This window comes from Mobula birostris, chromosome 25, assembly GCF_030028105.1.
Source record: "Mobula birostris isolate sMobBir1 chromosome 25, sMobBir1.hap1, whole genome shotgun sequence".
NCBI classification, from domain to species: domain Eukaryota; kingdom Metazoa; phylum Chordata; class Chondrichthyes; order Myliobatiformes; family Myliobatidae; genus Mobula; species Mobula birostris.
The window spans coordinates 45,770,617-45,785,637 of record NC_092394.1 but is presented as its reverse complement, the minus strand read 5'-3'; the positions used below and the strand labels follow the sequence as shown (position 1 = coordinate 45,785,637).

Below are 15,021 nucleotides of genomic sequence, written 5' to 3'. Positions count from 1 at the left end.
CATTTCATTTATCACATTGTCCAATCTTCCTGTTTGATATAGGATTCTTACATTCCAAGTGGCAATAATTTTCTTTTGTGTTACTTGAATTTTATGTTACCGATAAATATGTGATTGTGCAGAAGGTTAACGAAGATATTACCAGGGACAGGAAATTATAAAGTTGGATAAATTGGGGTTGTTTCACTTAGCTGAAGAGGCTATGGGGAAAACTGTGTCAAAATTGGGGGGCCTGGATAATATAAACTGGAAGCACCTATTTCCCTTAACAGAGGTGTCGAGAATCAGAAGGAAATGTTTTTTTTAAAAAAAGTACAATTGGTAGGAAAGGAGAAAAGAAGTTGGTGGGAATGCATTGCCTGACAAGATGGTAAAGGCAGAAAACATTGTCTCATTTAAACAGCCTAGTGCGAAAATTGGGGTTAAAGTTGATGGCTCTCATTTTTGATTATCTTAGAGATGACTAAATGGTTTCCTACTATCCTACTTTTATGGTTCTTTGGATAGATCTCCTGTGACTTTGTGCATTATATTACAGGATATTTTGCTTTATGACTTGTAGATGACCATGATATGTATTCCATTGCTGTGTTTTAGGATTGTCTTTTAAGATTACAAGCTATAATTACTGAATACAGTCTTTCATTGTTTACCAGTCAGAATTCTGTCATTGCCTTTTCAAGTCGATTTCAAATATCAGTTAAGAGTCTGTGGCCATTTTGACTTTTGCTGGTGAGTTGCTCCTGCATATTGTTCATTTTGTTTTGAATGATGGCACGCAATTTATGTGCATCTCAAGCTCTTGTCATATATTTTGTACTACAGAATGTGCTTTAAATACCCTCAGTGTTCCACTGGTGTAGTTTTTATTTCATTGTAAGGTCTGGAGGGAGTACAGAGTCTCATTGCTGGTTTCAATGGTGCATCATCAGCTTTACTGATGGAGAAGTGAGCTGTCATGTCTTAGCAGCTATTCCTGAACCATTATTCGAAGGTTATTTTGAGCTGCAGTGTCTGCTCATATTATATTTAGAAATAGTTAAGAAACCCATTTATGGTATAGAGCTGTTGTTGCACAATAAGTGGATTTGCTCAGGATAATTATTAGATTCAGCGCAGGAGCTCCAACCTTCCTGCTCCTTGGACTTGCGTATTCATGGTGTGGTTATTTAGGAGGAAGGGAGTTTTGTAACATTAAGTAATTGGGTTGTACTTCTGATGCTTGTGAGCTGCTTCTAATTCCACTTCCTTGCGTCAAGTAATAACTCTGTTTTACAATCTAATAATTTCACTCTACATTGGGCAACTGTGAGATGCTTGCATTTTAACAATATTTTTGAAGGCAAAAACATATGAGAATGATAACATTCTTAAAACCAAGGTTTGATTTATTTGAAGATTTATTTTCATTTTAAGTAATAAATATAGCCTAGACATAGTAATTATTTTTCTGGCCATGGCCAGTGGAATGAAATGTTCTTAGAAGTTTGTCAATTAGTTTACAGAATTTTTAATTTGGACTAAAACAGTTCCCAGTGATAAACCTTGTGTATAATTTGTCATTTTGCATATAAAGTAAACTAAACATCTTTGTTTTGAATTATATAAAATTTTGTTGTTAAAGTGCTGATACTGTATCCACTTTGTGCTTACTGCTCGCCTTTCTAAGGAAAGCATACATAGTCGTAGTCATACTTTATTGATCCTGGGGGAAATTGGTTTTCGTTACAGTTGCACCGTAAATAATTAAATAGTAATAAAACCATAAATAATTAAATAGTAATATGTAAATTATGCCAGGAAATAAGTCCAGGACCAGCCTATTGGCTCAGGGTGTCTGACCCTCCAAGGGAGGAGTTGTAAAGTTTGATGGCCACAGGCAGGAATGACTTCCTATGACGCTCAGTGTTGCATCTCGGTGGAATGAGTCCCTGGCTGAATGTACTCCTGTGCCCAACCAGTACATTATGTAGTGGATAATAGACATTGTCCAAGATGGCATGCAACTTGGACAGCATCCTCTTTTCAGACACCACCGTGAGAGAGTCCAGTTCCATCACCACAACATCACTGGCCTTACGAATGAGTTTGTTCATCTGTTGGTGGCTGCTACCTTCAGCCTACTGCCCCAGCACACAACAGCAAACATGATCGCCCTGGCCACCACAGACTCGTAGAACATCCTCAGCATCGTCTCACAGATGTTAAAGGACCTCAGTCTCCTCAGGAAATAGAGACATTATTGAGACTGGTACTCCGGTAAACAATGAATCAAAATATGTATAAGTAATCAGGTTTCAGATACCTTATTTTTGAATGGCTTTAATAGTATTTGAGTAAATGAGATAGGCCAATTGATAAGGACATGTCTTAGGTTAGTGGGGGGAGGGGGAGCCACAGTTCATTTAAGTAATTTTATTTTCAAATTCATTAGTTTTTGTGTCGCGGGTTTTCAGAGTTGAGTTCCAATATGCATCTTAACTAAGTGTTTTGTTGACGTAATAGAGAACTGCTCAGTCATGTAAATGAGTGACTGGAATATGGATTTGAGGTAAGGCAAGCGCTGGTACTGTTGTCATTTCAAATGATGCTTTTTTTCTACTAAAGCCATCTGAAATTCGGGTTAACTGTGGCAGGCTTCCTAGCACCCAGAAGGTTACATGGTGTTGTGACTGCAATACATCTGGAGTACTGTGTACATGTTCAGTCTCCTTATTTTTGGAAAAATATATATGTATAGAAAAATTATAGAGAAGATTCATTAGGATTGTTTCCAAGGTAAATATGTTGTCTTATGAGGAAAAGTTGGAAGATTGCACCAAAAATCACAGGAATTTAGAAGAATGAGAAGTAAGCTTACTGAAGCATGAGTGGGCTTGCCTGGGTAACACTTGTGAAATGATTACCCTGGTGGAAGAATCTGGAACATCAGAGAAAAATTCAAGGTAAAAGATTTCCTCTGGCTATAAAATGGAGAGGAATTTTATCTCACTGACGGATGTGAATATTTTAGTTCTTCGCCCCAAAGAGTTATGGATGCTCTGTGGATCATTCTTTAGTGATGTTTTTGTGGTTATCAAAGGAATCCACAAGTTCATTCTGGCATTAAGCAGAGGGACCAGTTTTGATCAAGAACGACTGGACAATTTTTAAATGCAGTTTGCCACTTTTTATGTGAAAATAACACAACTTTTGTCATCTGCATATACACTGCCTAGTAAAAGTATTCACCACAATCTCCACCCCAGAAGTTTTCATGTTTTATTGTTCTACAACATTGAATCACGGTGGATTTAATTTGGCTATTTTTTGGTCGCTGATCAACAGAAAAAGACTCTTCTTTGTCAAAGTGAAAACAGATCTCTACAATGTGAGCTAAATTAATTACAAATTTAAAACACAAAATAATTGATTGCATAAGTATTCTCACCCCCTTCAAGTTAGTATTTAGTAGATGCAACTTTGGCAGCAATTACAGCCTTGAATCTCTGTGGATAGGTCTATATCAGCTTTGTACATCTGGACATTGCAATTTTTCCCCATTCTTCTTTACAAAACTGCTCAAGCTCTCTCAGATTGCATGGGGATCACGAGTGAACAGCCCTTTTCAAGTCCAGCCGCAAATTCTCAATTGGATTGAGGTCTGGACTCTGAATTGGCCACTCCAGGACATTAACTTTGTTGTTTTTAAGCCATTCCAGTGTAGCTTTGGCTTTATCCTTGGAGTCATAGTCTTGCTGGAAAACAAATCTTCTCCTAAGTCGCAGTTCTCTTGCAGACTGCATCAGGTTTTCCTCCAGGAATTCCCTGTATTTTGCTCCATTCATTTTACCTTCTACCTTCACAAGCCTTCCAGGACCTGCTGCAGTGAAGCATTCTCACAGCATGATGCAGCCACCACCAGGCTTCATGGTAGGGATGGTGTGTTTTTGATGATGTGCAGTGTTTGACTTACTCCAAATATAGTCTGATGGCCTAAAAGCTCAGTTTTGGGTTCATCAGATGACAAAGCCTTCCAGCTGACTTCAGAGACTCCCACATATCTTCTGGCAAACTCTAGCTGAAATTTCATGTGAATTTTTTTATACAGTGGCTTTTTCTTTGTCACTCTCCCATCCCAGCCACTGAAGCTTGTAATTCCTCCAGAGTTGAAATAGTTCTTTTGGTGGTCTCCCTCACTAGTCTACTTCTTGCATGGTCACTCAGTTTTGGAGGATGGACTGCTTCTTCTGACTTGTGTTTTTCAATAACTTTATCACGGGGCTGCTTGGAGTGTTCTTTTGTCTTCATGGTGCCAGGATACTGACTCACCAGCAGTTGGACCTTCCAGCTACAGGTGTATTTTTACTCCGATCAATTGAAACACTTGAACTGCACAAAGGTCTCCAAAAACAGATCTCCATTTAACTAATTATATTTCTTCTAAAACCAGCTGGCTGCACCAGTGATGATTTGATGTGTCATATTAAAAGGGGATAAATACTTACGCAATCAATTATTGTGTTTTATATTTGTAATTAATTTAGATCACTTTGTTGAGATCTGTTTTCACTTTGACACAAGTGTTTTTCTGTTGATCAGTGTCAAAAAAGCCAAAGTAATCCACTGCGATTCAATGTTGTAAATCAATAAAACATGAAAACTTCCAAGGTGGGGTGAATACTTTTTATAGGCACTGTATGTAGTTAAATATTGGAATACAGAATTTGCTGTCAGTAATTTCCCTCCATGGCAAACCAGCGCGACATGCTTACTGCTGAAAATGTCTCTAGACCTGAAGTCTTGTTGTATTTCTAATGTTTTACCCTCTATTCTATGATGGTTCAATTTTTTTTTTGTTTAGTGTTTAATGTTCAATTTTAAAATAATCCAGGTGTCCAGATCCTTTAATTTGTTCTGTAAAATGTTTACTAAGTTATTAAAGATTAGTGCCTGTCAGAATTCTTCAGATTGATTTGCTACTAAACTAGCTTGCCAGTGTTGTGAATACTAGTCATTGCAGTGCTCTACAGTAGGCTGCACCTGACATGGGAAAAGGGCAAATCCAAGTCAAGATGTTCACTGTAGTTTTGATGGTAGGTTCGTGTTCCCTTCAACCCAATCTGAAACAACAGTTTGGATTTTCAGGTGAAAATTTTCATTTTATTGAGGGCATACTCAACAAGTCCATTATAGAATGAATGAAAGACTGCACCATCTTGGGTGTTCAATCAGTGTGCAAAAAAACACACACTGTGCAAATAGGAAGTGAAAGATATAATAATAAATAAACAATAAATATCAAGAATATGAGATTGAGTCCTTGAAAGTGAGTCCATATGTTGTGGGAACAATTCAGTGATAGGGCTGTGAAGCTGAATAAACTTATTCCGTTTTGTTCAAGATCCTGATGTTTGAGGGTTAAAACCTCTTCCAGAACCCGCTGGTGTGATTCCTGAGGCTCCAGTACCACCTTCCTGATAAGCAGCAGTGAGAAGAGAATATGTCTTGGGTGGTGGGGGTCCCTGCTGATGGATGTTGCTTTCCTGCAACAGTGTTTCATGTAGATATGCTCAGTGGTGGGGACTGGGCCTTATCCACTACCTTTTGTAGGATTTTCCATTCAAAGACATTGTTGTTTCCATATTAGGCTGAGATGTAACCAGTCAATCCACTACATATCTGTAGAGGTTTGTCAAAGTTTTAGATGTCATTCTGTGGAAACTCTTAAGGAAGTAGAAGTGCTGCGATGCTTTCTTCATAATTGCACTTGCGTGCTGTGCCCAGGACAGGCCCTCTGAAATAATAACACCAAGGAAATTTAAAGTTGTTGACCCTCTCCACCTCTGATCCACCGATGAGGACTAGCTTATGGATTTCTGGTTTACTGCTCCTGGAGTTAATAATCAGCTTCTCAGTCTTGCTGATACTGAGTAAGATGTTATTGTTATGGCACCACTCAGTCAGATTATAGTTGGCTGCTTGTGGTATGTAAACTGCAGTCAGGATTATGGACGAGAACTCCCTGAGTAAATAGAACTGATGGCATTTGACCCATTGGGTGTTCAAGGTCAGTGAACATGGGTTTGACAAAACCACCACACTGGAACACCACCCAGAGTTTATCATGAAACGCACACCTCCACCTTTTGCCTTTTCCAAATGAGCTGTTTGAATTCTGTAAACTGTGAAGCCTTCTGGTCTGATCACTGCTGGGAGAAAGCCATGTCTCGCTGAGACATCGAACATAATAATCTCTCACTTCCCTCCAATTCAGCAATCTTGCCCTCGTGTCCTCAGTTTTGTTCTCCAATGATTTCACATTTGTTAACAAGATGTTGGATAGAGGCCCCTCATCCCTCTGCACTTTAGTCTGGCTTGGAATCCCCCCGCCTTGCTTCTAGCCATGGTGATGAACTATCTATTTGAAGGTGATGTACCTGCTTGGTCCACCGAGTCTGACAGACGATCACGAATTCTGTAGTTCATTAAGTCGATTTAAGAGTACATTGCTTAGAGGAAAATTACATGCTTCAGTTTGCAATTCAAAAGAGGTACATTTGGAAGTATTGTACATAGCACGCAGAATGTCACTGTGGTTCACCATCTTGCATAGTTACCCTTAAGAAAGCAATCAGGACTTGTGTGAACAGGGCAAGCAGTCAGGGTTATTTTAACAGATTACATTACAGAATGTTTTCAAAAGCATCCATTTTCTGTCTATCAAGAGTATAAAATAGAAGAGCTATTCTGTTTGTGTCAGAGAGGTTGTTTAATGACCATTAAACTTATTAATTTTAAGTTCTGTTGCAAAGAGCAGAAAAATATATATTTAATAGAGCTACTTTCATCACCACAGGACATGCCAAAGCTATTAATATACGTATTTAGTATGACTCAGATGGAGACCAAGCAATCCATCTGGTGATGCTTTCTTATTCAATATAGCAGTGAAATCTCATCAGTACAATTTACTTTCTACTTTCCCTGACGTCCTGCAACTTGCTGTTTCATGAATCCATCAGCTCCTTACAACTAATTAAAGGGTAATTTCCAGAGGCCATTCAATCTACCAACACTTCTGTGGGGGGGTGGGGGGGGGGAACTAACTGTCCCTGGCAAACAAAAATCCACTAGATCACAGATAGAACATGAAACTCTATACTGGCACCCAAAGTCAGAATTGAACCTAAGTTCATGGAGCTGAGAGAGAGTAGTTGTAACTTCTGTAATACTGTGCCAAAACAATTAAAAAGTACTTGCACTACTGTATGATAGATGACAGCCACATTACAGTTAGTAAGGCAAAATAACCATAAGCAGTTGATCTGCTTTGGCAATTTTTGGTTGACATCAGTAATGCGCAGAACACCAAATGATCTCTACTCTCCAAAAAAAAAAGTGCATTTTGGATATTTATTACTCCAGTGCATCCTTCAACAACACTCTGAATTGCATTGACTGTCAATTAGTCCTAAACAGTACTAATGGTTTAGGCTTGCATATGAGAAAACTTTTAAGAAGCATAAGTAAGGAGAGCTTTAAGGGAAATGTAGAACTAGAAACATGAAATGTTGCTGCCAATGATTGGTGGAATTAAAATTAGAAATGTACAGAAGATCAGGAGCACATATCATGGAAAGGATGAAGTTGTATACGACACAATGGCCACTTTATTAGGTACACCCGTACACCTGCTTGTTAATGCAAATATCTATTCAGCCAATCATGTGGCAGCAACTCAATGCATAAAAGAAAGCAGACATGGTCAAGAGGTTCATTTGTTGTTCAGACCAAACATCAGAATGGGGGAGAAATGTGATCTAAGTGACTTTGACCGTGGAATGATTGCTTGTGCTAGATGGGGTGGTTTGAGTATCTCAAACTGCACAACTTCTGGGATTTTTCACACACACAGTTCTCTTGAGTTTACAGAGAATGGTGTGGAAAGACAAAAAAAAGTCTAGTGAGCGACAATTCTGTGGGCAAAAACACCTTGCTTATGAGTGGGGTCAGAGGATTATGGCCAGACCGGTTCAAGCTGACCAGAAGGCAAAAGCCCATCTCTTTTTCACCAGTTCAGTTTGCGGATGGTTGATCTCTATAGGGAGGTGTGTAGGGCCTTCCAGGTAGTCTGCTTCTCTTCTGCACATATAATAAGCTGTTTAGTCACCCTCATGTTCATGCTGAGTCCAGTGACAAGGTCTGTGAGTTGCAACTACTCCAACCCCTTTCTGGAGACCACATCAGGATGTTTGGAATGGTTGAAGTTTGAAGTTGAAACCCTACATTAGTCAACAATTCCACTTTTGCCACAGAAGTTGCTTGACCGATTTAGTTCCTCCAGCAGATTGGATGCACAATGTGATATTGTTCATCGGTGAGGTAGCCTGTTGTGACTCTGTAGCTGTCCTTGTGCACTAGATTGCTGTACTTTTTGTGTGGACACAGCAGTCCCACAGTGGGCAAGGACACACAACACAGGTTAGTGTGCAGGATCTGAACAGAGGCAGATGTACCCTGCATTTTGAACTTGAAAGGTCTGAACAATATTTTGGGCATTAATATCACTTTCCATTTTTCTCAGCGTGGTAGTTATAAGAGTGCTGAGAGATAAATTGAGTTTAACTGGCAGTGAAATGGTCGCCAAACTAATTGATGTTTAGCTTTCTATTTCATGTGGAAAAGGCTGACCTACTATTTCTATACTTTAACACAGTATCAGCAGATAACAAATCTCACACAAAACTCAGAGTGATTTGTAAATGAAGTGAAATACACTGCCAGGAAACTAATTCCACAGGGTTGTCAAGCAGACTGAATGCTGAGACTCGCACTGGGCCTAACTACCAATACAACAACTACAGACGAATGTACAACAACAGTCCTTTAGCAGAAGAAACCATTGTGATAAGGAAAAAAAAGACTTTGCAACTGTACTGACCGAAGAGTTGCACAACCGTACACCATGGGAACAAGATCTTCAGCCTACCATGATGCCACCTTAAACAATTCCATATTTCTGCATATGGCCTACATCCCTACATTCCCTGCTGGTTCATATGCCTGTCTAAATGCCTTTTAACTGTTGCTATCATATCTGCTTCCTCTACCTCTACTGGCAGCTACCACTTCTTGTGTATTTTTTAAAAGACAGAATTGCCTTGCACATCTCGTTTTAAACTTCCACCTCCCTCTTTAAGATTATGCCCACTAGTGTTAGACAAGCTGATAGAAAACTCAAGAGACATTTCATAAAAACAAGAAAGCAAGTTTGACAGTTAGAAATCTGAGCAATTATTCCCAGGAGGCTTATTAAATGCTACATTGCAGAAGCTAAACTGCTATTTGCAAAATGCCAAAACCCCAAACAAACTGCAGAAAAGAAAGTGCATTGAGAAAGATATAAAGCAAACGACATCAATAACCACTTCACACCAGCTGAAATGGGGCGAAATGGGGCGAAAAAGGGCCTTGACAGTAACAACTTGCACTGAACTGGCAAAGAATTAGAATCAATAATAAGTGATTGATGGCTAAGTTCACTCAACACCTGCTCATGATCTGTCTGTTTACTTGAGATCTAGCAATGAATTTTCATTTCTACACTGCCACATCCAAGGAGCTTCTGAGTGTTTTCCTTGCTTTACCATTTCCACAACTCAAAGCAGCTCATTCAGAAAGGCAGCACTGAATCTTCCCAATTCATCAAGGCACCTTGAGTAAATGGGGTCACTTTTATTAGCCTCTCAGTAAGATGTGACTCTACTGACTTATTGAACATTGGTTTGGAAGATGTTTGAGGTGCCATAAGATATAGGAGCAGAAGTAGGCCATTTGGTCCGTTGAATCTGCGCCGCCAACCCTATAGACATTTATCTGGTCTAGTTGATCCACATGCTTGAGGAAAGCTGCTTCTTTTATGTCAAACTCAGAAGAAAATCTTGCAATGTGACAGCCTACCCAAGGAAGTTTGAAATGCCCTGCTTTTTAATATTGACACCAATGAACAACAAGAGCTTTATTCGCATGCATGGCCCAGATAGTAGGATTGCAGGCCAGGTAACTGCCCAGATTAAGTACACTCCAATACTAAGTTCACATAGGGATTTTAAAGTAAGGATCAAACCTGAAACATTTCTGGCCTAGTAAATAAACCAGTTAATACAAATAATTAGCCAATTCCAGCTCTAGCCCTAATTCCAATTCCAAAACATTGAAATAGTTGAGTCTAAAGGTAACTAAGAAATTGAGATGGGGCAGAGTTACTCTTTGCCCATCCAAATTGGCTCAACATTTTTTACGCCTTATATAAAAGGTAATATAAAAATACATATTTACATCTTTGGTATTAATTGCACATTGTATTTAATATTTACTATTTGACTATTATGTGTTTGTCAGTATGGGTCTCATCTATCCAAAAGAAATTGAGAAGTAAGCTATGGGGAGAATCCAGTGACCTAGTTAATTTAATGTTAATGCAGCTCATCGCTCATAATGATGTAAAATAAACCAAGATGTATCAGATTTTTTCAAAGAAATATCAAAGCATTACCAATTATATATATTTAAAATTAAATGCAAACATTGATATTAGTTTTTGCAATGTCTCATTTTTAAAATACTAGTTATAAATCTTATTAGCAATGGCCATTTACATGAGCGGAATGGAATTAAATGACTGAGAGCATGTTGTCGACATTGAATCTGCGGCATAATTGGACAGCTGCTTACTTAAATCACTGGTATATAACTGCTGCCACTTGCTGGTGAATAGTGGATTGCATTCCAATTTTGAAATTACTAGAAACTAGAAATTATTCTTCATAATATAAATATCAAACACATTTGTATGATATTGCTCCTTAAATGTGGAAGATACTTCACATATTGACCAGAAATTAAAATGACTTTTATTTGTGTGCATCTATAGCAGAATCATAAAATTAAGAATGCGCAGAAGTAGCTTCAGTTCCCTTTTTAGTTGCTTAGTACTAAAAAATACTGCAGCCCCATTGTGGGTCTGGTCAGCAGAGGTAAACCACCAACAGAAGTGGAACAGAGATCTGATGATACAGCCAAACAAGTAGTTGATTTCTCAGCAAAATTTGTGAATGAGCAGTTGTAAAATGCAACTAATCTGACTTTTTTTGCTTTTTTTCTTATTTGCACACCTAAGTGAACCAAAATCTGAAAATGTATACTGGATCACATGATTTCATAAATCTTTCTGTGGAATTAAGAGTATGGATTTTAATCTCATGGTTTAGCTTTTGTATGTTATTAAATTGGAGGTAGACTGAATTGAATTTCTGTTGTTAACTCTGCATCACCTCAAGAGATTATTTTTAAATGCAGATGGATGTCTGTTTGCACAGTACAATCTGAATATTGGGCTCTCATGAATGTTTCAATCTAAATTGCATAGTAATATGTTTTGTAAAAAAAAATTTAATATTATGTACTAATTGTATAATAGCAAAGCTTCACGGACCTTCCTAATCCTAAGATGCAGGAGTTTCTATTATATATCTTTGAACTGTGTACATTATTTCATTTTAACTACAAACCACAGGCAATAAGACCCTCAGGTATAAATATTTACATTGTGTTATAGTTTAGCTTTTGAGCTTTAATGTAACCTCTGACCACTGCAACAAATATTTATTGGAGGGTCTGCTGTTGTAGAACTGGCATCCTTTTAATTTGTTCTTTTTTATTTGTTGAGACCACTGGAACATTGCCATTTTGTAAAAGTAATGTATATGGTAACTTTTAACTAACCCACTGCTTGGTTTCATGGGCTTTATTTCTTAATGTTTGCAGGTGTTGTGACAAGCGGTTATGGACCACCATTAACTTAAGTCGTTGTAAATCTATCACTCCAACAATGCTGAGTGGGATCATCAGGAGACAGCCCATCATACTGGACCTTAGCTGGACAAATATCTCGAAAAAGCAACTCAGTTGGCTCATAAACAAGTTGCAAAGTAAGAAAGGATTTGTTTCATTTATCTGTGTAAATTTGAAGGGGTGCACTGGGTCTTGTATTTTTATATATCCATTGAGAATGAGACTTGTGCTGTCAGATTTAAAATACAATATTGAAATGTTGGAAGTGTTGAATAATTTGATAACATACTAATTTGCTTGGTATGAATTTTAGTGTCATTCTCTTTATTCAGAGCTACATTTAAAATTGTACTATTTGGATTCTATATATAGACAGATTCCTTTGCAATGTGCTTCTTTCTTTTTGTATATTGTACAGTATGCTTTGTACTACCCTCATTATAAACTTATTTAATGCCTTTCAAAGTTTAAGAATGTTCCAAGGCATTTCACATTCACACGTTTTAAAAAAAAATTAATTTCTGTAACACCAAGAGCCATAGCAACCAATTTACTCAAGGCAAGTGTTTCACAACCACCTAAGGTAAATGACTAGGTGTTAGGTCTTTGTTATGGTTGAATACTACCAGATCAACCACAATGATCCTGTACTTTGTTCTGCCTTAGGATCTGCCCACCTGAGGAGGTCAGACATTTCTGCAGTTTTATATCGCATCTGGGAAAGACTGCACCTTTGGTAGTTTAATACTCTGCTTAAAATTGCCAGTCTGCATTATGTTGTCTAATAACTAGAGTGGGGTCACAAGATTTTGATTCAGCTGTGTTTGGCACCTTAGTTATGTAGTAATTATTTTGGGTCAGAAATTTTGACTTCTGCCTATGGCCTATTCTTAAAAGCTAATTTGGTTTGGAAGCAAGTATAGTTAACTGGAAGCAAAGAGTTGTGAAATGGCATGGCAGCGAGTTGCATGTTTTAGTTCAATAAAGCTTAGAGCCATAGCAAAGCTGAATGAGCAATCCTTACAGTTTAATGTACAATGTTTTGCACTGATCCTTGGTATGTGAATGGCAATTCAGTAGCATCTGTTTGTGTATAAAAATAAAACTTGACTGGGTCCAGCTATTCCAAACCCTAATATTTGCGCTTTTTCCATATCTGACCATGAGGTTATTGGCAGAATATTATAACTGGACAAAGGTATCTTACTAATGTTATAGGTTCACTCTCTAGAAAGATGTAGAAAATCTCATTTGGAATGTTTTGCAGATGATACCAAAATTGGCAGTATAGTGGACAGAGAAGGTGGTTGTCTTATCAGCAAGATTGTGATCGACAAAAGGGAATGGTAGATTGAATTTAACTCTTGATAGCTCAAGAGTGACGCATTGTGGGAAGTTAAACCAGACCAGGGCATAAATAGTGGATAGCAGAGCCCAAGAGAGGGCTGTTGAAAGTAGACTTTGGGATGCTTTCCCTAAAAGTACCAACACAGGTAGATAGGGTGGTGGAAAAGGTGTTTGGCTTTCATCAGCTATTCTGATCACCATGCTACAAGAAAGGGGTGATTAAGCTAGAGAGGATGCAGTAAAAAAAAATGTTCCCTGCATTGGTGGGCTTGAGTTGTAAAGAAGTGGGCAGGCTTGGTCTGTTCCCTGAAGCAAAGGAGGCTGTGAGGTGACTTGAGAGAGGTATGTAAAACCGAGGGACATAGGGTAAATATTTATTTATTTAGCGATACAGTGCGATGTAGCCTTCCGAGCCATGCCTCTAGAGTTAGTCCCAACAAACCCGATTAACCCTAACCTAATCACAGAACAATTTACAATGACCAGTTAACCTACCCAGGCCATCTTTGGACTGTGGGAGGAAGCTGGAGAAAACACCCGCATTTCACAGGGAGGTTGTACAGAGACTCTGCAGAAAGGCACTGGAATTGAACTCCAAACTCCAGAACATCCTGAGCTGTAATTGCCTCGGGGTAACCACTCTGTCAAATAGCCGGAGTCTGTTTCACATGATAGAGATGTCTAAAACTAGAGGAAAAAGCTTAAGGAAATAGGGGGGAAAATTTTGCATGAAAATTGAGTTAATACAGGGAAGTGGGATCAATAGAGATAGATGAAGGACCTCTTTCTCTGCTTCTAACTGTGTCAACAGAAATTTTGATGTAACAAAATGAACAAATGATAATTATGCTGTTCCTTGGAATCTAAGGAGGATTAGATATAGTTATGCAATTGATTTATGCACCATATATTTAAAAGTGCATTATTTTTTCATCGTGTGATTCTTTTGTCTAAATCTAGTACTCCCCATTTCAGATGCTGTGACTTGTACTGCACTCATTAGTCTATGGCATAAATTTAAAACCAGCTCTGAAACCGGTGTTAAGTGTTTTATCTTAAACCTTTCTCCTTACTGTATAAAGTGGATTGGTGCCTTCATTTCAAAAGGGTGGTTGCTTTTGAAGTCGGCATTCTACCAATTAGTCATGTACAGTGTCTCTTTGTAGTTCTACACACCAAATGCAACACAGTGAAAAGTTGAAGCTCAGCACTGCCTCATATCCTTGGGAAATGGTAGTTTGGCTGAGTTATGTTCACTTTTCTTTTGAGTAAATACATATAACTGTCCAAATAATATAGTTACTACAAGACAAATTAGAAGTAACCCGAAGTACTGGCTTGTGTCCATTGGCCAAAAACTTAATGAATACACATCTTAGATGTGTTTGTTTACCTCGGAGTTTGACTTGCATTTGAAAGCAACAATCATTACTTAATCTGAATAATGCAAATTAAAATGAATTAGGAAACAAAAGCTTTGAGCACCATTGTCCTGGAAATATTTAATTCTGAAAGAGCAGCTAATTCTCCTACTGACAAAAATTGAATTGTGCATTTTTGTCTACAGAACAGTTAAAAAATAGGAGGCAGCAGGGAATGAAGACGAACTGAGGGTGCCCTTCATCTCGGGTTTAAATGCATCTTCAAATTGCTTCCTAATACACTTGTATTACAGAAACACTTTCACTATGTATTCTGAATATTTGATTATATTAAGAGTGCCTTCTGTTAAATGCAGCTGAAATTTTGAAGCTGACTGGATGTTTATATTTTTTTTGGTAATAATACAGTAACTTGCTGTCCTTTGGGAAGGTGGCAAAGTGGCTTGGAGAATAAATT

General features: G+C 38.0%; 1 protein-coding gene across 5 annotated transcripts in view; it reads left to right on the top strand.

Moving 5' to 3' along the window:
- The window catches only part of LOC140187918 (lysine-specific demethylase 2B-like), a 236,367-nt gene that overhangs the window by 196,036 nt on the left and 25,310 nt on the right, over positions 1-15,021 (top strand). For all 5 annotated transcript variants that reach the window (XR_011883174.1, XM_072243793.1, XM_072243792.1 and 2 more), the window contains one exon: positions 11,809-11,972. Coding sequence is in view for 4 of the 5 variants with exons in the window: in XM_072243793.1 (XP_072099894.1) it covers positions 11,809-11,972 (164 nt within the window). In the remaining variant the exon portion in view is untranslated. The remainder of the gene's footprint in view (positions 1-11,808; positions 11,973-15,021) is intronic.